At 44.4% G+C, this 23,925-nt stretch overlaps 1 protein-coding gene across 1 annotated transcript; it reads left to right on the top strand.

The window, feature by feature from the left end:
* Window positions 1-214: 214 nt before the first annotated feature.
* On the top strand, window positions 215-21,376 carry DNASE1L3 (deoxyribonuclease 1L3). The gene is made up of 8 exons (XM_065407707.1): window positions 215-419; window positions 6,440-6,528; window positions 7,935-8,018; window positions 8,744-8,856; window positions 10,280-10,392; window positions 18,358-18,515; window positions 18,804-18,900; window positions 19,857-21,376. Exons 1-8 carry the CDS (start codon window positions 288-290, stop codon window positions 19,983-19,985), a joined length of 915 nt encoding a protein of 304 aa, XP_065263779.1. The 5' UTR covers window positions 215-287; the 3' UTR covers window positions 19,986-21,376.
* Window positions 21,377-23,925: the final 2,549 nt, after the last annotated feature.

The following is a 23,925-nucleotide window of genomic DNA, read 5'->3' as shown; positions in this document are numbered from 1 at the left end:
TATTGGCAGTATTTAGTACACAGGAAATGGAATGCTGGGGCTCAAAAGTGAAAGACAAGGACCTTCACACTGTGAAAGTTGGCTCTAAACTACTGGAGATCCCCTGAGGCAAAAGTTCAATTTATCAGTAGTTCCCTGTCACAATATAAAGAAACAAAGGAAAAAGAAGGAAGCCAGTAGTTCCTGTTAAGTGGTTAGTGACTGCTACAGTTAACTTCATTTAAATTACAGTCTGAGCAATACACAGCACACTCCTCACCAGCGCTCTTTGTTCAAGGACTTCAAAGATGTTCTACATCTCTTTATTTTTGCTTTTCTTTTTCAATGCAACTCTGAGCATAAAAATCTGCTCCTTCAATGTGAGGTCTTTCGGAGAAGCAAAAAGGGCCAGACCTGAAGTCTTAGATGTCATTGTAAAGGTACGTTCATTTGGATTAAACAAACATTGAATTCTCTTTGGACTTTTCAGCTAAATCATCCTGCAGGTTATTTTATCTTTACACACAAACATTTCAAGTTAATTAATGATTGAGCATTAGAAACCATTTTGTACTGCTAATGGTAAAAATTAATCTGTAGCCCAAAGTCACATGTTCAGCAAGTTTTATTTGTAGGGTAATGTAACAATAGAAACTGCAGATACAATTTCCTTCATAAAAAGTTAGAGTTAGGACATGCTGGGAGTCTTTGATGCACAAGAAAAATATCTTGTCCTTTGAATCTATAGAGCCTTATTATAGTTTGAAGTGTTATTTACCTTATTTATTTAATCATTACTCTGAAAGGCTCTCGTCTCACTAAGAAATGATCATCACAAGACATTCCCCTTAGCAGGACAATATAGAGTCATAGATTCTAAAGCCAGAAGGGACCGTTATGATCTTTTAGTCTGCCCTCCCATATAAGCACAGGCCATAGAACTTCCCCAAAATAATCCCAAGTGTGTAGCTTCTAGAAAAACATACAATCTTGCTTTAAAAATTGCCAGTGATAGAGAATTCACCATGACCCTGGGTAAATTGTTCCTATGTTTAATTACTCATGGTTAAAAATGTATGCCTTATTTCCAGTCTGAATTTGTCTAGCTTCAACTTCCAGCCATTGGATTGTGTTACACCTTTCTCCGCTAGATTGAAAAGCCGATCATTAAATATTTGTTCCCCAAGTAGAGACTTATAGATGGTAATCAAGTCACTCACTCAATCTATTTATCTTACCAAAGAGAAGGTTATCACTATAAGGCATGTTTTCTAATTCTTTAATCATATACACTGTGTTGTTTAAACTGCTTCATAAGCGGGTACTATTAGAGCAGTGTTTTAAAATTCAAAAGCCTGACTTCTTTAATGTATTGCAAGAAAAACATCATCACATTTTCAGTGTGTTTCATGAATGAGGCCACTTAATGTTTTTAGAAGAGTACAGGTTCATTTGAAATGAAGCCATAAATACTGAAACCTTCAGATCCATGAAAATTATGGATTGTAACTTCAAAGCCTTGTTTAAAGATGTCATAATGATTGAATGTGTCATTCTAGCAGTGTGGAAGTATACACTTATTCCTAGCACTTAAAGGTGTAATTAAAATATATTAGAACTTTGATAAATAGAATTAGTCAGTTGTTGCCTACAATTATTAATATGTCAAAGTGTATCCTGGGACCAACATGGCTACCACAGAAGTCAGTCCAATAAACGATATTACCTCACCCACTTTGTCTCGCTAATGTGTCTTGGGTGATTAGTTCTCCTGTTCTAAAGTAAAACGCTCTTACTCCCCTGTTTTCAGATACTATATTGGATTCATTTTACCTGCTAAACGGTTACAGTAAGGATTGTTTAGAATTATGACTAGAGGCTTTACTCATGCAGGTATTCCTTACTCATAAGGGTAGTCCCATTGGAGTCAGTAGCGTAGCTGGGAGGCAGCGGGGGGAGCGGCCACTCCCCCACTGAGTACAAGTGGCGCCTTTTTAATTTTACTCACCCGGGAGCCTGGGTTCCAACTCACACCAGTAAAAAAAAAAAAAAAAAAGCGCCACTCCCCATTGGTCTATCCAAATTCTCCCCTTCCCCATCCCCTGGGTAACCCTTTAAAGAACTTTACCGATGCCTCCCTCCTTGCATTGGGTTGTAACATGAAGCTGATTGGTCAGAAGACCCCCAAGTTATGATTTGATTGGCTGATACAGCACCGCCCTAGGACGGAACGGACTGCACCATGTGCTGGAGAGGGGGAAAGGGGTTAGCGGCACAGTATAGGATCCCTGGGGAATGGGCGCAGGGGACGGGGTTGGGACATCCCCACCCGGTGGTTGCTTGGGGGTGCTCTGCTGGATGCATTAGCCTACGGGGGGGCAGCTGGGTCCCCTCCCGGGAGCTGCAGCCCATCCTCCCCCCCTGAGATGGTACAGCCCGGCTCAGGGGTCCCATGCTCAGCGTGTGCTGCACTGAGTCTGGCCCGTCGACTCCAAGTCCGCTCTGCCTCCGAGGCGATGCTGCTGCCCCCGCTGTGGAGAGCGCTGCTGGGCTGCCCCCCGCTGCTGGGATCCAGGGTCCGCCCAGCAGCACCCTCCCCCCACATGTTCCCGCCCCCCAGGAGCCCCCCAGCGTGCAGGGTCCCAGCGCCCCGGGAGCTCTGGCCGCCCCCTTCCTTCCACGTGCGGCCCAGCCAGGCTTGATGTTCCGCTCCTTGACGCAGCGTGGGTCTGAACTGGGCGCCACCCGCTGTGGCGCTTTTACTGACAGGGCAGCGCTCCGGGTCTTCGGTGGCACTTCGGCGGCGGGACCTTCACTCACTTCGGGTGTCTTCGGCGGCACTGAAGCTTCATCGCCGAAATGCCGCCGAAGACCTGTGGAGCGAGTGAAGGTCGTGCCGCCAAAGACCTGGAGCGCTGCCCTGTCAGTAAAAGCACCGCAGTGGGTGGCGCCTTTTTTTCCCCCGCTCCCCCTCTTCCTCCACCTGGCTACGCCACTGATTGGAGTTGCTTATGTGAGTAAAGGTTTACAGGATTGGGCCTTTCATGTGTGTTTTTATCTCCTAAATTTCAACTAAGCTAGAGAAGATTCTGCTTCCACCGAAAAACATTTCCTCATTTGTCCCTTTCACATGATCACAAAACTAAACCAGAAGGGATTTGCACTAAATTTACTTTCTTTGTAGCAGTGCTTAGTCTCTCCTGAAATTGGATCATTTCCAATTATCCTGCCAAAACAATACTTTATACCTCATTTGAGTTTCCTATTTAGGGCAACAAATGCCCTTTCATAAATAAAAAATATTAATATAGAATAGCCACTGAATATCTGGGCTGGATCCTGGCCTCTGGTATTCTGCAGCACAAAGTAGTATTTAATGCTGCTTTAACTGGACAGCTGGGGGTTTTCCAGTGTAGGGGAAATCCCTATCAGAGTTTGTTCTGTGCTACCCTTTTCCAGCTGTAGGGGGCATGCTGGCGTGGAGAGGGGATGTAGTCATATATTCCAGTGATCCTGTCAGTGTAATGGCTTCTTAAGAGCCATTACAAGCTAGCATAGGTTAGAGCTGCCCTGTGCCTGTTCTAATTGTTTGGGGTCCTTATGTGTCAGCCACTGTGTAAAAAATAAAGAACTATTTAAATGATCTGTTCCAGTCCCTTGGGTGCATAGTTGTGCTGGGTTGTTCACAGATATTTGTGACTTGGTTCTTGGGTTCACCTTTTGTCCTACAATATTTACATTTAATCTTTCTGATAGTCACTGTGACGTTCTGTACCTCGTGGGAACACCCTACACTCCCATGTTCATCCTTATAAAATGATTGTGTGGTATCCAATGCAAAGTTTGTCATGTCAGGTGTCTTCGGAAGGCTCATGATGTACTGAACATTGTTGTTATAGTAATGTTATAGGTTGTAATTTCATGTATATAGTTATGAGGCTGAAAATGTGTCCTCATGGCTTAAACCAAGCCCAGGCAAAAACTCTCCAAGAGCAGAGGGGCAGTTCACACCTCATCAGGGCACGTATGGGACAAACCCAGCCCAGCCTCACAGGACCAAAGGACACTGGGCTAGTTGGACTCTTGAATGAGTCCCCCCCCTTTCTTTGGTCAGCTTGGGACTGCGATGAGGTAATGCTCACCTGATGCTGGAAAAAAGAACATGATAAAAGGGAGAGACATTTGCCAGGCTCTTCCTCTCCCTTCCATCTCCATCTACAGACATCACCACCAAGCAACTGAAGCGCTGATCAAAGGGGAGAGCCTGGCTGAAGGGAAACCAGCCAGCCTGTGGTGAGAAGTATCTAAGTTTGTAAGGGCATTAAAAGTGTTATGGTCAGCTTAGAATGCGTTTTGCTTTTATTTCATTTGACCAAATCTGACTTGTTATACTTTGACTTATAATCACTTAAAATCTATCTTCGTAGTTAATACGTTTGTTTGTTTATTCTACCTGAAGCAGTGCATTTGGTTTAAAGCATGTCAGAAACTCCCCTTGGGATAACAAGCCTGGTGCATATCAATTTCTTTGTTAAATTGATGAACTCATAAAAGCTTGCAGCGTCCAGCGGGCATAACTGGTGTAAGAGAAAATCCAATGTTACCCAAAACCTTGCAGGCCCAGAACTTATGTCAAGCTGCCAAGGTCGGCCCGACAGGGAGGAAGGGGGGGGGGGGGAAAGGGCATGAAGGAGACAGTAGAAAGTACTTAACAGTCCCTCGGCAGAAAACAAATTTGTAATATCCCCTACTGTCAACATCTAACCACAAAAGACAGACAGACAATAACAGGAAAGGCCTAATATGGAAAGAATTTGCTTTTGCTCCAATCAGCATTAACCTTGCAGAATTTTAATAAGAAATAATAAGGAAATGATGTATGTAATGATATATGTAACTTACGTACTAAGTTTGTGGTTTTAAGCTTTATAAGCCAGTTTGTAACCAGCTTCGGGGAGGCCGTTTCAGTAACGGTTCTCCCCTCATAGAATCATAGAATACCAGGGTTGGAAGGGACCTCAAGAGGTCATCTAGTCCAACCCCCTGCTCAAAGCAGGACCAATCCCCAGACAGATTTTTGCCCCAGATCCCTAAATGGCCCCCTCAAGGATTGAACTCACAACCCTGGGTTTAGCAGGCCAAGGCTCAAACCACTGAGCTAACCCTCCCCCCTGCACGCATGTAATCAATAAATGGGCCTCAGGCTGATCTGATTGAAAACACAACACGTGGATCGATTTTTTCCACATCACTGGACACAGCAAGACGGAGGTTCCTAGGGTTGTGTCTGGGACGAGAGATATTGCCTAGTGACATTTGGTTGCACACACCAAGGAGCAGCTTGCATGCCAGAGGCTGTGCGTGAACGGCCCAGGAGTGGGGGTTCTCACAGCAGAGCAGGGTAAGGCTGGCTCCCAGAGTCAAGGATTGGAGTGACCTAGCAGGTCACCAGTCCAGATAACACCAGGAGAAAGTCACAGTCACATGTAAGGAAAGAACAAATTCTAGATTCCAAGTAGTTAGAAAACCTCAGAGTTACATTCATGTCTCCTGCTGTAACTGTATCTCCCTGATACACTGATATTAGTTCATCGTGTTATAGTAGCACCCATAATGTCCTATGTCCAAACATAGTTAGCTACAGTACCTGTCCCACAAAGCTGACATTCTACGAGTCTAATCCTACAAACACACACATGAGTAAATTTTCTCACACAAATAGTCCCAGTTACTCAGGGAACCAATGCAACTGTCACTGAAGTCAATGGAAAGACTCCTATTGGTTTCAATGGAAATTGGGTCAGGCACCAAGTGAGTAAAGTTACTTGTGTACATAAGTGCTTGCAGGATTGGGCCGAAAGAGGAGACAAGCTACAAAAGATGGGGAAGAAAGATCAAACGTAACAGAGATTGATGGGCAGAACCACCAGCTGGGGAAGATGAGCAAACCTCTCTAGGGTTGCCAATGCTCCAGGATTGTCATGGAGTCTCCAGGAATTACAGATTAATCTTTAATTAAAGATTATGTTCTCTGATGAAACCTCCAGGGAGACAGCTAACCAAAATTGGCAACCCTAGCTCTTGCCAGCAGCAGTTTATCCATTTCCTCAGGGATTTTTTTTTATGGGTTCATAATCAAAGGATTTTTAACACAAACAAGCCACTCAGAGCAGTGGGTTCCAAACTACCAGCCACCTTGGCAGCTCCCCAGCCAGCTGGGAGGAAAGGACACACCCTTCACTCATGGTAGCTGCCACCACAGCTACTTCCCATCTACCTTCTCAACCTACCCCCAATTACCCATGTGACAGGCAGGGCTCTGGGTTACCCCCATGCACTAGGGCTTGTGGAGGGGTAATTGTCCTTGTCACAATAATCAACCAATTTTTCTCTTTGTTAAAATGTTCTAACCCTTGAAAATATACTGAGCACAAACAGCCTTTGCTCTTTTCTGCTGCAGGTTATTTCTCGCTGTGACATCATGCTACTGATGGAAATAAAGGACAACAGCAACAAGATATGCCCCCTTTTAATAGAAAAACTCAATGGGTAAGGCAGACTACAAATGTGCATTCACTAACACAAGTACATGCAGAAAGGCAGAAGAGCTGGTAGAAAAACATAGGAATTGCCATATTGGACCATGGTCCAGCTAGTCCAGTCTCCTGTCTCCAACAGAGGCCAACATGAGATGCTACAAATTAAGGTTCAAAAAACCCTGCAGTGGGCAGATAGGGGGTAATCTGGCCCTCACAGGTCTAAACCTAATTCCCAATAGTTAGAGATGGGTTCATATGCTTTTTGTTAGCATAGACTATTATAACTATGGATATTTCTGGTATCCATATAAAAATTCAAGCTTTGATTTTTGCTAAGTTCTGGCCCCCGAGAACACCCTGTGGTAATGAGTTCCACAGTCTAATTACGGAACATGTGACAACGTATTTGCTTTTATCTGTTTTGAATTTTTCCATCTTTCAATTTAATTGAATGTCCCCTCTTTTCTTGCGTTGTGAGACAGGGAGAACAGACACTCCTGATCTACCTTCTCTAAAGCAGGCATTATTTTATATATTTCTGTTGTGGACCTTCTTTTTTGTCTCCTTCCTAAGGTAAACAATACCGATCGTTTCAATCTATCTTCACATGACAGCTTTACAAAGCCCCTAATCATTCGCATCACCCTTGTCCAAACCCCTCTAGTTCTGCAATGTCCTTTTTGAAATGGGCTGACCGGTACTGCACACGATACTCTGAAATGGGGAGGAAAGGACAGATACAAAAGTCCATGTGATCTGCTAAGCACCAGAGCACTCCCTTGAAGGATCAGGTCCTTAGACTGAAAGATCTCAGATTGAACTTCATGCATAAAAAAATACAGTAGAAGAGAACTATGCTCTTTGACTGGCTTACTGAAGAAGACTAGCAACAAAGTCATTTACAGGCTAATTTTTAAAAAACATGTCTGATTAGGGTAGGGTTCAGTAGGTCTAAAACTAATGCATCATGGGAAATAAGATGAAGAAAAAGAAAGAAAGACAAAGAAAGACTTGGCTGACAGCATACAAAGAAGGGGGGATTCACTTTTAGCTAGAAATAGAAATTGTCTTTGTTGGATAAAAATAATATGGAGATGAAAACTATATCCCTGTAAGTTTCTGCTCTAGAAAATATAATGCATCTATGGATGGAAGTGAGGCATAGGAAAAGAATAGGAAGTACAGTACAGAGCATAAAGCCTGAGGTTAAAAAACGCAGCATGAGAGGTGTAGGGGGAAAAAAGTGAATAATTATACAAGATAATACCAAAAGATAGTTTTAGATGACTTCTCTCTGTAACCCAGCACAAGAAGTCAGTGTTTCAGACCCTCTTACATGTGTTTACTAATACAAGATTAAATAGAAATCCAAACCCTTATAGAGACAGAAATCTACTTAAAATATTCTCTTTCTAGTCAGTACCAAGAAGAATATGACTACGTGATCAGTACAAGGTTAGGAAGAAAGTCCTATAAGGAACAATATGCTTTTATCTATAGGTAAGTGAATTCCATACCTTATGTTTCTGTCTCCATTTGCAAACTATTCTTATATAGTAAAAAGATTACAAACTAATGCAAAATGCAGCTGCCTGCTGGCTTAGCAGTGTCAGTGCCAGAAAGCCTATCACTAGTTCTCACACAACTATACTAAATTCACATTCACTTCCAATTACAAGTCAAGATGTTGACTTAGCCCTATACGAGCAGGGTTCTGGCTGTGTGAAACCCTGGCCCCACTAAAATCAGTGGCAAAACTCCCATAAACTTCAATGGGGCTAGGGTTTCCTCCCACATCTCTCCCTATGTCCTGTCATGGGAGCAATGATCCATACCTGCCAACATCTTTAGGCAAAAAGAATAGTCGATTTCTAATGTGCATAAATTGAGTTGGGCCTTGCCTAGCTTGTACCCTAGTTACAGCCATCAGTGTAGCTGTACCAGTTCAACCTCAATGTAGACAAGCAAAGGTGCTATTCTGGCCAACCTTCAGTCTCTGGAAGTGAAGGAGGTGGGATGGTAACTCTGAGCTAGAAGTCACGGTTGATGTTGAAATGTACGGTTATTCTACTGACATATTGAATAGGAATTTTATTAAGTCTTCACAACTGCAGTGTAATGTAGCTTTTGCTACTAGCCAAGAAATTACTAAGTGAAGTGATATGACCAAACTATTAGTACATGTGATATCTAATATTCTATTGATGGGTTAAATTACTTTTCAGATCAAATGTGGTGTCAGTGAAGGGAACCTATCAGTATCCAGATATTCAGCCTGGAGATGTAGATGCTTTTTCTAGAGAACCCTTTGTTGTCTGGTTCAAGTCTCCAAAAACTGGTGAGAAGTTGCCAAGATCTTATTGTCCGCTCTCAAAGTTTTTATAAAATGAGAAAATAATGAATGAAGCCAAGTTTCACTGCACATAGGGTATCTCGGGATTTGGGTAGCTTGCTGTAGGAGTCTGAGATAGCTAGGCTTATCCTCATATGAAGCTTGGATATTGGTATTTAGAACTTACTTTAATTGTAAGATTGTTGACAAGTTTGCAGACTTGGAAGGGAACTTCACTAAACTACACTGAGCCATGTCATCCCTTCCACTGGGTGACATGAAGTGGGTAAAAAAAGCCCAATCTGAAGGCCCTATTATCTCTTAGTAGGATAGCGTTCACATTGCAGGGCATAATTCCATAAGATATGGAGCACGCTCCTGTCTCATGGACATCATCAGAGGCTTAACATATCTGAAGATCAGGCTCTAATTCCCCTAGCCATCAGAGGCAGAGAAGAAAAAGGTCATCAATGATTGACTTCCTCAGAAATACAAACTAGAGCTAGGTCTCCCACATATTTAGGTTTCTGTTGATATGATATTAATGTGATTTGTGCTGCTGATGCAACAATCAAAGTTAGTATTGTTACTGGCTGTCCATAGGGTTCTCATTTTCTTATAGGTCCAGTAACACAAAGTACATTGACATCATATTCTAACGAGCAAAATAGATAGAAGCAGGGAACTAAGTGCAATTGTTCTATTAAAATTTGGCTAAAACCAGAAATAAGTACTTGGAGAAGAATATTGCAACCTTACGCTGTATCCTTTTCAACTGAAAGAAAAACATAGAAAAAATGGGTTTTTCATTATGTAAAACCCTAAAACATGCAATATATGTCAGGTTAGTGATCATGGTCATTTTGAATGAAAATCTAGCAGCTGGACTATTAAGGTTCAGTTATACAAGGTGCCGAGCACTTGTCCTGATCCAGTAGAACACTTAAGCAAACCCTTAATTTTATCCATGTGAGTGACTCCATTGGAGTCAGTGGGATTATTCTGTGTGCGTAAGAGTTCTGTTGGATCAGAGCCTGAGTGCTCAGCACCTTGCAGGAACCAGACTTAATAGCTCACCTGCTAGAATTCCTATCACCGTGATCACGAACGCTGCACATAGCGCACATTTAAGAGATTTTTTCCATAATGGAAAAACATTTCTGTACACTTTTGTTTCAGTTGAAAGGTGGGATACATTAGTTTGATAGACACCAGGTGCTAATGTGCTTAAGATAAGATGCTTAATGATACAGGCTATCATTCATCCTCAGACTAACTACGTTCCTCAGTATAAAAAGTTGTATGAATGAAGTATTTTTATTAAAGATCACACATTTTCATTTCAAACTACTTTTTCTTATCTTGATTATTTTTATAAAGGTTAAAAGTCATTTAACCATTTTTCCTGGGAATTTGCTTTGTTTAAAAGTTGTTAAAGAATTCGTGATAATCCCTCAGCACACCACACCTGAAACAGCTGTGCGGGAAATTGATGAGCTCTATGATGTGTATTTAGATGTCAAACAGCACTGGAAATCTAAGGTGAGTCATCATTAAGCTCACATATTTATACTGCTAAACATAGATTTGAGACAGAAAGGATTTAGTGACATTGAATCATTCTGGTGCCAACATTATGAGGCTCGTGATTTCAGAACTGTTGGTGCAGTTGTTAAGAAACTCTGACACATTTTCATGTAGTTCTATAAGTTCTGATCAGTAAACTGGATGTCTCTGTAGAAAGCATGCTTCTTACCCTTGTGTTTTGCTCCTGAGAATGCACAACTGCAATCTGGTTCAAAGTCAGTCTAACCAGGCCAGCCTTACCACAGGTATGTAAATAGATGGAGTTTCAAAAGTGACAATTACCTGAAAATGGTGTTGCCATACCAGGAGTTTATTGACCAATATCTTACTTCAGAGACACAGAATATCCTCCAGGAAAAGCAAACATATCAATCTCTGCTCTATGTCTGTTCTTCTATCTCACCCACCACTCTGGTACTGACATAGCAGAGAGTGATTTCCTGGCATAGCTAGAGATCCTGATTCGGATCTCTTTTTAAACTGGTGTAAATCAGGAATTACTTCATTGAAGCCCATAGATCTATACACCATTGTAAAACCAAAGAATGTGAGATCAGAATCAGGTTCACTATACTTGACACAGAAGTTTAGCTCATTGCCCAATCTACTGTAGTATTCCGTCCCCAACAATGAGCAATATATGACGTTTCAGAGAAAGAAACAAATGCATAATGTACCTAAACCAATAGTCCAATGCTATACACTGGGGTGGAAAATTCCTCCCTGATCCCTGGAGACAATGAATTGGAGTCCTCATTAGTCCTTATATAGCCACAAATGTTATTAATGGGCATTAAAAAAATCGGATCCTATTTTTAATATTCATTGTCATTACCTGATTATCCCCTGTGGCAGTGAATACTACAGCGTGAATAAAGTATGCTGTGGGATGGTGGCATTTGCTCTAAATTCACTGCCCTTTCATTGATGGCGCCCTTGTTCTGCTATTATGAGACAGGGTAAAGAGAGAAAACAGAGCATTTTCCATTATATCCTTCATCATTCAGAACATCAACTAAGTCTCCTCTAATACTTTCCTTACCAACAGTAGCTTTGGCAATATCTCATACCTTTTTAGCCATTGTTGCATCTCTCTCTGATCTCCACTATGTTCTCTTTATGTGGGTGGACAGAGTACTCCATCATCCCAACTGTTTGCTTTTTACTGCACATTGGGCAAACATCTTTAATGAGCTCTCTGCACCAGCTCTCATGTCCCTCCCTGCCCTGCACCCTGTCCATTCACCCGCCCAAGAATCCAGCAAGTTTAGAGCCCATCAAAAGCATATGAGAAGTCTGGACTGAGTCTCCCTCCATTCCCCATAAGGCGCATTACTGTATCTTACATTGTAACTATGGGTATGTCTACACTACGAAATTAGGTCGAATTTATAGAAGCCGGTTTTATAGACATCGTTTTTATACAGTCGATTGTGTGTGTCCCCACATAAAATGCTCTAAGTGCATTAAGTCGGCGGACCGCGTCCACAGTAACGAGGCTAGCTTTGACTTCCGGAGCATTGCACTGTGGGTAGCTATCCCACAGTTCCCGCAGTCTCCGCCGCCCATTGGAATTCTGGGTTGAGATCCCAATGCCTGATGAGGCAAAAACAGTGTCGCGGGGGGTTCTGGGTACATGTCATCAGGCCCCCCCTCCTCCGTGAGAGCAATGGCAGACAATCGTTTTGCGCCTTTTTTCCTGGGTTACCTGTGCAGACAACATACCACGGCAAGCATGGAGCCTGCTCAGCTCAGCATCACCATATGTCATCTGGGTGCCGGCAGACGTGGGACTGCATTGCTATACACCAGCAGCTCCTTGCCTTTTGGCAGCAGATGCTGTATTACGACTGGTATCCATCATCGTCGTACTCCTCAGTGAGTTCGGTCAGAGGCACCTGGGCAGACATGATTTGTCTCCTGGAGACTCAGTCCTGCCGGCAGTCCTATTGCACCGTCTTGACGATGATGGCTAGCAGTCGTAATGCACCTTTTTCTGCCAAGCACCCAGAAGATGCCGATGGCTATCAGTCATGCTGCACCATCTGCTGCCAGCCTAAGATGTAAAAGATAGATGGACCAGATTTGTTCTGTATTAATTTGCTTCCCCCTCCCTCCGTGAAATCAATGGCCTGCTAAACCCAGGGTTTTGAGTTCAATCTTTGGGGGGGGCATTCTGTGTGACAGTTGTTTGTGTTTCTCCCTAATGCACAGCCACCTTTGTTGATTTTAATTCCCTATAAGCCATGTTGTCACTCGCCCCTCCCTCCCCCCCTCCGTCAGACAATAGTTTTGCGCCTTTTTTCAGCCCAGACGCCATAGCACTGGGATCATGGAGCCCGCTCAGATCACCGTGGCAATTATGAGCACTATGAACACCAGGCGCATTGTCCTGGAGTATATGCAGAACCAGAACATGCCAAAGCAAAAACAGGCGAGGAGGCGATTGCAGCGCGGCGATGAGAGTGATGAGGAAATTGACATGGACATAGACCTCTCCCAAAGTACGGGCCCCAGTAATGTGCAAATCATGGTGTTACTGGGGCAGGTTCATGCCATGGAACACCGATTCTGGGCCCAGGAAACAAGCACAGACTGGTGGGACCGCATCGTGTTGCAGGTGTGGGACGATTCCCAGTGGCTGCGAAACTTTCGCATGCGTAAGGGCACTTCCATGGAACTTTGTGATTTGCTTTCCCCTGCCCTGAAGCGCCAGAATACCAGGATGAGAGCAGCCCTCACAATTGAGAAGCGAGTGGCGATAGCCCTGTGGAAGCTTGCAACGCCAGACAGCTACTGGTCAGTCGGGAATCAATTTGGAGTGGGCAAATCTACTGTGGGAGCTGCTGTGATCCAAGTAGCCAACGCAATCAAAGACCTGCTGATATCAAGGGTAGTGACTCTGGGAAACGTGCAGGCCATAGTGGATGGCTTTGCTGCAATGGGATTCCCTAACTGTGGTGGGGCGATAGACGGAACCCATATCCCTATCTTGTCACTGGAGCACCAAGCCACCGAGTACATAAACCGAAAAGGGTACTTTTCAATGCTGCTGCAAGCCCTGGTGGATCATAAGGGACGTTTCACTAACATCAACGTGGGATGGCCGGGAAAGGTACATGATGCTCGCGTCTTCAGGAACTCTGGTCTGTTTCAAAAGCTGGAGGAAGGGACTTTCTTCCCGGACCAGAAAATAACCGTTGGGGATGTTGAAATGCCTATCGTGATCCTTGGGGACCCAGCCTACCCCTTAATGCCATGGCTCATGAAGCCGTACACAGGCAGCCTGGACAGGAGTCAGGACCTGTTCAACTACAGGCTGAGCAAGTGCCGAATGGTGGTGGAATGTGCATTTGGACGTTTAAAAGCGCGCTGGCGCAGCTTACTGACTCGCTCAGACCTTAGCGAAAAGAATATCCCCATTGTTATTGCTGCTTGCTGTGCGCTCCACAATATCTGTGAGAGTAAGGGGGAGACATTTATGGCGGGGTGGGAGGTTGAGGCAAATCGCCTGGCTGCTGATTACGCGCAGCCAGAGACCAGGGCGGTTAGAAGAGTACAGCAGGGCGTGGTGCGCATCAGAGAAGCTTTGAAAACGAGTTTTGTGACTGGCCAGGCTACGGTGTGAAACTTCTGTTTGTTTCTCCTTGATGAACCCCTCCCCCCCCAGTTCACTCTACTTCCCTGTAAGCTAACCACCCTCCCCTCCCCCCTTCGAGCACCGCTTGCAGAGGCAATAAAGTCATTGTTACTTCACATTCATGCATTCTTTATTAATTCATCACACAACTAGGGGGATAACTGCCAAGGTAGCCCAGGAGGGGTGGGGGAGGAGTGAAGGACAAGGACACTCTGCAGTTTAAAACTTTAAAACTTTAACTCTTATTGAAGGCCAGCCTTCTGATGCTTGGGCAATCATCTGGGGTGGAGTGGCTGGGTGGCCGGAGGCCCCCCACCGCGTTCTTGGGCGTCTGGGTGAGAAGGCTATGGAACTTGGGGAGGAGGGCTGTTGGTTACACAGGGGCTGTAGCGGCGGTCTCTGCTCCTGCTGCCTTTCCTGCAGCTCAACCATACACTGGAGCATATCAGTTTGATGCTCCAGCAGCTGGAGCATCGACTCTTGCCTTCTGTCAGCAAGCTGACGCCACCTATCCTCTTCAGCCCGCCACCTGCTCTGTTCAGCCCGCGATTCAGCCCGCCACCTCTCCTCTCGTTCATATTGTGCTTTTCTGCACTCTGACATTGACTACCTCCACGCATTCTGCTGTGCTCTGTCAGCGTGGGAGGACATCTGGAGCTCTGAGAACATATCATCCCGAGTCCGCCATTTTCTCCTTCTAATCTTCACTAGCCTCTGCGAAGGAGAAACATTTGCAGCTGGTGGTGGAGAAGGGAGAGGTGGTTAAAAAAAGACACATTTTAGAGAACAATGGGTACACTCTTTCAAGTTAAATTTTGCTGTTCACATTACACAGCACATGTGCTTTCGTTACAAGGTCGCATTTTCCCTCTTATATTGAGGGCCTGCCGGTTTGGTGTGAGAGATCACTCACGCAGTGCCATGCAACAGAATTCGGCTTGCAGGCAGCCATGGTAAGCCACAGTCTTTTGGCTTTTTTAACCTTCATAACATGTGGGAATGGTTTCAAATAGCAGCGCCCTCATTTCCCATACCAAGCACCCGTTGGGTTGGCCATTTAAAATGGGTTTGCAATGTAAAAGGAGGGGCTGCGGTTTCCGGGTTAACATACAGCACAAACCCAACTAACCCTCCTCCCTCCCCCCCACTGCGTGGCTAACAGCGGGGAATATTTCTGTTCAGCCAAGCAGGAACGGGCACCTCTGAATGTCCCCTTAATAAAATCACCCCATTTCAACCACGTGACCATGAATGATATCACTCTCCTGAGGATAACAAAGAGAGATAAGGAATGGATGTTGTCTGCATGCCAGCAAACACCAGGACCATACGCTGCCATGCTTTGTTATGCAATGATTCCAGACTACGTGCTACTGGCCTGGCGTGGTAAAGTGTCCTACCATGGCGGACGGGATAAGGCAGCCCTCCCCAGAAACCTTTTGCAAAGGCTTTGGGAGTACATCAAGGAGAGCTTTCTGGAGATGTCCCTGGAGGATTTCCGCTCCATCCCCATACACGTTAACAGACTTTTCCAGTAGCTGTACTGGCCCTGATTGCCAGGGCAAATTAATCATTAAACACGCTTGCTTTTAAATCATGTGTAATATTTACAAAGGTACACTCACGAGAGGTCCCTTGTGCACCCTCAGTGTCTGGGAGCACGCCTTGGGTGAGTTCGGGGGTTACTGGTTCCAGGTCCAGGGTGATAAACATATCCTGGCTGTTGGGGAAACCGGTTTCTGCGCTGCCTTGCTGTGAGCTATCTTCCTCGTACCCCGAACCCACTTCCCTGTTGCGTGATTCTCCATTGATGGAGTCAAAGCACAAGGTTGGGGTAGTGGTGGCTGCACCCCCTAGCATGGCATGCAGCTCCGCGTAGAAGCGGCATGTCTGCGGCTCTGCCCCGGACCTTCTGTTTGCCTCTCTGGCTTTGTGGTAGGCTTGCATTAGCTCCTTAATTTTCACGCGGCACTGCTGTGCGTCCCTGTTATGGCCTCTGTCCTTCATAGCCTTTGAGACTTTTTCTAATATTTTGCCATTTCGTTTACTGCTACAGAGTTCAGCTAGCACTGATTTGTCTCCCCATATGGCGAGCAGATCCTGTACCTCCCGTTTGGTCCATGCTGGAGCTCTTTTGCGATCCTGGGACTCCATCATGGTTACCTGTGCTGATGAGCTCTGCGTGGTCACCTGTGCTCTCCACGCTGGGCAAACAGGAAATGAAATTCAAAAGTTCGCGGGGCTTTTCCTGTCTACCTGGTCAGTGCATCTGAGTTGAGAGTGCTGTACAGAGCGGTCACAATGAAGCACTCTGGGATAGCTCCCGGAGGCTAATATTGTCGAATTCCGTCCACACTACCCCAAATCCGACCCGGAAAGGCCGATTTTATCGCTAATCCCCTTGTCGGAGGTGGAGTAAAGAAACCAGTTTAAAGGGCCTTTTAAGTCGAAAAAAAGGGCTTCGTCATGTGGATGTGTCCAGGCTTAATTTGATTTAATGCTGCTAAATTCGACCTAAACTCGTAGTGTAGACCAGGCCTATGTCTAACAATCAAGTGAAACCCAGTTGCTGAAAGTGTCCTCCTAAGTTGTATACAAGTTCTGCATCTGCACTGATACACATGCTCAGGCAAACACTTACATATGTACTTATCTTACATTTGTAAAGCTACGCACATGCATAAACATTTGCAGGACACAGGCCACTTTTCTTTATTGCTCTCTGAAATGTCTATTTGTGGGACACAATTTAAGTGGCATCTCAAGAACTGAGCTCATCATGTGTACAATGCAAAAGATGTGGGTTCTTAAATATTATCTGGGGTCAATTAAACAAAATATAGTTTGGCTCCAACACCAAATCTAAAGAAAATAAGCATTCTGAAAACCTTTCCTAGCTTGCTGTGCTGCTTTCATTTCCAGTCCTCTGCTCACCACATTACGTACAAGTGTTCTGGTCTCAGAGGTGGAATAGCTGCAAACAAAACTCCCAGAATAAAAATTACAACTGCTGTTCAGCAAGAAAAGTGTATGGATATTTCAATCTCTGTATATCTTTGTACAGTGAAATATGGGCTCTGCAAATAGGATGGTGGATTTTTCTTTTTCATTTAAACTATATGCCAACATTGGCCAAAAAATCCCATTCCCCCCTATCTCCCCCCCCCCTCGCTCTCTCTCTCTCTCACACACACACACACACACACACACACACACACACACACACACACTCTCTCTTCCCAAGTAATAACAAGCAGGTATTGAAAGATTATTTATATCTAATTGGATGTCAGGCCAAATCACACCTACAGATCTGAACCTCGTACCCATACAAATATTGGTTTGGAGCAGAGTTTGCAATTTCAGCCTTTCCATAATGGACCAGATCTGAGCAAGGAGTTTGGAAAAAGGTCTAGGTTGGACATTAGGAAAAAGTTCCTAACTGTCAGCGTGGTTAAACACTGGAATAAATTGCCTAAGGAGGTTGTGGAATCTCCATCTCTGGAGATATTTAAGAGTAGGTTAGATAAATGTCTATCAGGGATGGTCTAGACGGTATTTGGTCCTGCCATGCGGGCAGGGGACTGGACTCGATGACCTCTCGAGGTCCCTTCCAGTCCTAGAATCTATGAATTTGAATCTAGTGTCATCAGACACTACTGTAATAAATAAATAATAAAAATAGTAAATCAATGTTAAGATTACTACTAAGCCAAATACATCCTTTATGCAATCTGTGGACATCACTGGAGTTATAGCTGGGATGGCTATAGCTGGTCTGATTACTTCAGTGGAAGCAGGATCAGACCCTCTATCTTAATCATATCTATTTCAGTGATACTCAGACTGAGGCTTACGAGCCGCAAGTGGCTCTTTAATGTGCCTCCTGTGGTTCTCTGCAGCACATGATATTAAAACAGTGTGATTTAAATTATTAACCAATCTAAGTTATTAACCAATCAGGCTGCTTTTACTATGTTATTAACCAATTGTAGCTGATAAAATAATAATACTTGGTCAGTCATTTTGCTGTGAGAATAATTATATATTTCCCATCATACTGTTTAAATATGAATAGTACTATAGTAAATGAAACAATGAATTCACACGACTGTGGCTCTTTTGGGTAATGTTGATCGCTAGTTTAGCTCCCGAGGTCTGAGTATCACTGATCTATATATTTTAAGCATCCATCCCTGTTTTTACCTCCATTTTCTAAATGGTGTCTTTGAGGATTTATTGCTGATAAGTTAACTTATCTTTTACAATCCTGCCTTTAGAACTTCATCTTCATGGGGGACTTCAACGCTGGCTGTGGTTATGTTCCAAAGAAGCACTGGAAGAACATCAGGCTGAAAACTCACTCTGAGTTTGTGTGGCTAATTGGTGACAAAAACGACACAACAGTTAGGAACAGCACAAACTGTGCATACGACAGGTAACAATTCACTTGAGAAACATTCAGTGGGGATCCTCAAGGTAGAAAGCACTATGCCTGGTAAGGCATTTGCAGGATACTAGGTCACGTGAGATGGAGGGAGTACCACAGAGACATTGGGAATGGCCAGCGTTGCACTAAAGAAGCCCTGATGTTGGTTACTCCATTATCATGTCATTATTTTGCTAAATCACTCACCACACAACATAGTTACTTTTTTTTTAATCTTCAAAATCGGACACGTGTCTAGGAGCATTAGACACCTCTGAATGACTCTGCTTCTTTTAGAATTGTGATCCATGGTGAAAAGCTCATCAACGCTGTTGTCCCAAACTCAGCTGATATCATTGATTTTCAAAGGGCCTTTGGAATGACTGAAGAGCAGGTATGGCTTCCTTTTTGGTTTTTCATTACAGGACCATATGCAGTGCTTAAATAATGAGTTTGCCAAATAAAGAATATTCTGATTTTGGATGGTGCATGCAGGGGCGGCTCCAGGCACCAGCGCACCAAGCGCATGCCTGGGGCGGCAAGCCGCGGGGGGGGCATCCTGCCAGTCGCTGCGGGAGCGGCAGTCAGGGAGCCTTTGGTGGCATGCCTGCGGGAGGTCCGCCGGTCCCACGGCTTCGGCGGCGGGTACGCCGAAGCCACGGGACCGGCGGACCTCCCGCAGGCATGCCACCGAATCCGTGTTACCAGCCGGACCTCCCGCAGGCGCACCACCGAAAGCCGCCTGACTGCGGTGCTTGGGGCGGCAAAATACATAGAGCCGCCCCTGGGTGCATGTTGAATGAATTGCCTTCTAATCCACAGACGCAATGTGCTACATATCTGTAAGCCAATCTAGCAGCCGGCTCCAAGAGAGGACTCTCAGCTTCCGTAGCTGTATGGTTAAATGAACCTACTAAAACCACAGTGGGTTAGCATATCACAGTAGAGTGGGAAAGGTCTTTTTGGAATGATGAGGCATAATGCCAGAGCTCCTGTAAGACAACATCCTGCCTAGTGGCACTCTGTCTTGAAGAGAAACAGTAATGTTTCAGTGTTCAGCAAACAGACACAATAAAGCAACCAACAATAAAAATATTGAATAATGGCCCTCTTTATAAAACCAGTCTTAGCTTCATTTCCATGTATAAAGCTTTTACTTTCACAGGAATCACTTCACCTACCACTGAAATGCAGCCACCCCTAGAATAGAATATGGCAGATAGCTAACAGTGCATAGCAGCACTGCATAACAACACAGGAACAGGACAAGAAGGGAAGAATACTTGTATCCAACTAAAGCTGTGTTTTGTGCTACATACTGTGAATATTTTTTTTTTTTTAACTTCACAGGCTCTGGAAGTTAGTGATCACTTTCCAGTAGTGTTTGAACTTAAAACTACACGGGGTTTCCTCAACGGACCAAGATCACTTGCTGCAAAGAAAAGAAAAACAAGAACTCTCCACCATTTGTCGTCCTAGGCACCTTGGATTCTCTTGCTATCATCCTTTCTGTGTACATTAAAATAATAAAAACACACCCCAAACATTCACTTTAAAACAACAGATAATGTTTAAAACTTAGCCTAGTTGTACTCTTTCCTGATGCAATATTTAGTAGAAAAAACCAATACTTTGTTTAAATGTGAAATATTATCTAGGAAGATGAATGAAGTCTGCAGATTATTATAAGCTAACTAAAAATAAATCAGCTAAAATTAACATTGCTGAATTCTTGTCATGCTAATACAAATGTAGGGAGATATTTTAATGTGAAATGCTTTCACACACTCTACTTCTAGGCCTGTTGGACTGAGAAGTCTGTTTATTCATAATTGTTCTAGAATTCTGGCATTCCTGTTTTGTGTCATACAGGTAAAAACTTTTAGTGTCAGGGGCTCAGAATAGCACTGCAAGGGTAGCACTACTTGAAGTATACTCTTATTCTGCTCTTTGGGACAGATCAATTAACTTCAACTGAGCTATGGCAGTTTACACCAGCTAAGGATCTGGCCCATTAACCCACCATGTTTCAGAATACAGTCACTCCTCACTTAAAGTCATCCCGGTTAACATTGTTTCGTTGTCGATCAATTAGAGAACATGCTTGTTTAAAGTTGCGCAATGCTTCCTTATAAGATTGTTTGGCAGCCACCTGCTTTGTCCACTGATTGCAGAAAAAGCAGCCCCCCCATCAGCTGGTGGGGGCTTGGAACCAGGGTGGACCGGCAGCCCCCCCATCAGCTCCCTGTTCCCCTAAGTTCCCTGTGCGGCAGCCACCCAGCAGGCTATCAATTGTGGGCAGTTCAGCTGTCCCTCCCCCCACTGCCATATGTTGCTCCTGCCCTCTGCCTTGGAGCTGCTTCCCGGAGCCTCCTGCTTGCTGTGACGGGGGGAGAAGAGCTAATGTCAGGGTGTCCCCCTCCCCCCTGCTCCTTCACCCCGCTTACCCCATCTCCATAGAGCAGGGAGGACATACGACAAGGCTCAGGACGGAGGGAGCTGTCTCAACTTGCTGAATCTACTTAAAAAGGCAGTGTACTTAGAGTGCGATCAGCATATTTAAAGGGGCAATGCACATCTCTCTCTCTCTCTCTCTCTCTCTCTCACACACACACACACACACACACACACACACACAGTGTGTCTCTGTCTGCCATGCTGTCTCCCCTCCATCCATTCGTGTTGCCTTGTAGAGTGTGAAGCTAGATTAACAACAATGGGTTAACGCTTGAGGGCTCAGCCGATTGCTAGTTCATCATTTAGCAGTAAGGCATTCCCTGGGAAATATCCCACCGTCTGACTTCACTACCTCAACCAAGCTTCACAATCATCATTGCTGTGTACCAGTATTAAATTGTTTGTTTTAAACTTATACTGTGTGTGTGTGTGTATACATAATATAGTCTTTTGTCTGGTGAAAAAAGTTTCCCTGGAACCTACCCCCCCACACACACATTTACATTAATTCTTATGGGGAAATGGGATTCACTTAACATCGTTTCTGAAAAATGTGACTTTAAGCGAAACATAACTACAACGTTAAGTGAGGAGTTACTGTATAGGTAAAAAAGGGCAGAATGAATCAAAGCATCCAAAGGAGTGAGCATATCATAGAATCGTAGAAGATTAGGGTTGGAAGAGACCTCAGGAGGTCATCTAGTCCAACCCCCTTGCTCAAGGCAGGATCAACACCAACTAAATCATCCCAGCCAGGGCTTTGTCAAGCCGAGCCTTAAAAACCCCTAAGGATAGAGATTCCACCACCTCTCTAGGTAACCCATTCCAGTGCTTCACCACTCTCCTAGTGAAATAGTGTTTCCTAATATCCAACCTAGACCTCACCCACTGCAACTTGAGACCATTACTCCTTGTTCTGTCATCTGCTACCACTGAGAACAGCCAAGCTCCATCCTCTTTGGAACCCCCTTTCAGGTATTTGAAGGCTGCTGTCAAATCCCCCCTCACTCTTCTCTTCTGCAGATTAAACAAGCCCAGTTGCCTCAGCCTCTCCTTGTAAGTCATGTGCCCCAGCCCCCTGATCATTTTCGTTTCCCTCCGCTAGACTCTCTCCAATTTGTCCACATCCCTTCTGTAATGGGGATCCCAAAACCAGATGCAATACTCCAGATGTGGCCTCACCAGTGCCGAATAGAGGGGAATAATCACTTCCCTCTATCTGCTGGCAAGGCTCCTACTAATGCAGCCCAATATGCCGTTAGCCTTCTTGGCAACAAGGGCACACTGCTGACTCATATCCAGCTTCTCACCCACAGTAATCCCCAGGTCCTTTTCTGCGGAACTGCTGCTTAGCCAGTCAGTCTCCAGCCTGTAGCCATGCATGGGATTGTTCCATCCTAAGTGCAGGACTCTGCACTTGTCCTTGTTGAACCTCATCAGATTTCTTTTGGCCCAAACCTCCAATTTGTCTAGGTCACTCTGGATCCTATCCCTACCCTCCAGCATATCTACCTCTCCCCCCAGTTTAGTGTCATCTGCGAACTTGCTGAGGGTGAAATTCATCCCATCCTCCAGATCATTAATAAAGATATTAAACAAAACCAGCCCAAGACCGACCTGTGGGGTTCTCCGCTTGATACCGGCTGCCAACTAGACATCAAGCCATTGATCACTAACCATTGCGCCTGACAATCTAGCCAGCTTTCTATCCACCTTATAGTCCATTCATCCGATCCATACTTTTTTAACTTGCTGGCAAGAATACTGTGGGAGACCATATCAAAAGCTTTGCTAAAGTCAAGATATATCACGTCCACTGCTTTCCCCATAGCCACAGAGCCAGTTATCTCATCATAGAAGGCAATCAGGTTGGTCAGGCATGACTTTCCCTTGGTGAATCCATGTTGACTGTTCCTGATCACCTTCCTTTCCTCCAAGTGCTTCAAAATGGTTTCCTTGAGGACCTGCTCCATGATTTTTCCAGGGACTGAGGTGAGGCTGACTGGTCTGTAGTTCCCCAGGTTCTCCTTCTTCCCTTTTTTAAAGATGGGCACTATATTTGCCTTTTTCCAAACGTCCGGGACCTCCCTCGATCACCACAAGTTTTCAAAGATAATGGCCAATGGCTCTGCAATCCCTCAGCACCCTCGGATGCATTAGATCTGGACCCATGGACTTGCTTGTCCAGCTTTTCTAAATAGTCCTTAACCTGTTCTTTCACCACTGAGGGCTGCTCACCTCCTCCCCATACTGTGTTGCCCAGGACAGCAGTGTGGGAGCTGACCTTGTCTGTGAAGACCGAGGCAAAAAAAAGCATGGAGTACTTCAGCTTTTTCCACATCATCTGTCACTAGGTTGCCTCCCCCATTCATTGAGGGTCCCACATTTTCCCTGACCTTTTTCTTGTTGCTAACATACCTTAACATAACGTAACATATCCTTCATTTTCCTTCCCCCAGCCCAACTTATTTTATTTAGACTGAGAATTTCTATTTGTTCTCCCATCCATGCATGTTGGACATATATATGGAACTCCAACTAGTGATGGTGCAAGTTATTCGTATGAATCAAAGTGATCCTAGACCCCCAAATTTTTAGGCAAGGGCAATTCTTTATGGGAAAGTTGCTTAGCTCCCTGAAAGATGGGCTCATTCTGGATACGCTAACAGAACCGTGCCAGAGGAATTATCATTAGTGCTGATTTATTAACAGAAATAATGAACATTATATTTTAGAGCCAGCAGTAAGACTAGGGTTAAAGTGAAATAAACCTGCTCATGACAATACAGTGATACGAACTAGTACAATTTTGCTAAGTCAATACACACAGTTTTACCAATTGTTCTCTTCATTCATGGCGTACTGTGCTAGAGACACAGAATCCATTTTCTCCTGCAGAATGATTGTTTTGATTCCAGAAATGACATCTTCTTAAAAAAATCCATTTCCCTTTCCTGCATGA

The sequence above is a fragment of the Emys orbicularis genome, chromosome 7, assembly GCF_028017835.1.
Source record: "Emys orbicularis isolate rEmyOrb1 chromosome 7, rEmyOrb1.hap1, whole genome shotgun sequence".
NCBI lineage: Eukaryota > Metazoa > Chordata > Testudines > Emydidae > Emys > Emys orbicularis.
The sequence above is the reverse complement of the archived record's forward strand: the minus strand, read 5'-3'. Positions and strand labels throughout refer to the sequence as shown.

Excerpts from the sequence above, each read along its gene's own strand:
- DNASE1L3 (XM_065407707.1), top strand. The coding sequence starts at position 288 with ATGTTCTACATCTCTTTATTTTTGCTTTTCTTTTTCAATGCAACTCTG. Across the intron at positions 8,019-8,743 it reads CAATATGCTTTTATCTATAG|ATCAAATGTGGTGTCAGTGA; the intron begins GTAAGTGAATTC and ends ATTACTTTTCAG. Across the intron at positions 8,857-10,279 it reads GTTCAAGTCTCCAAAAACTG|TTGTTAAAGAATTCGTGATA; the intron begins GTGAGAAGTTGC and ends TTTGTTTAAAAG.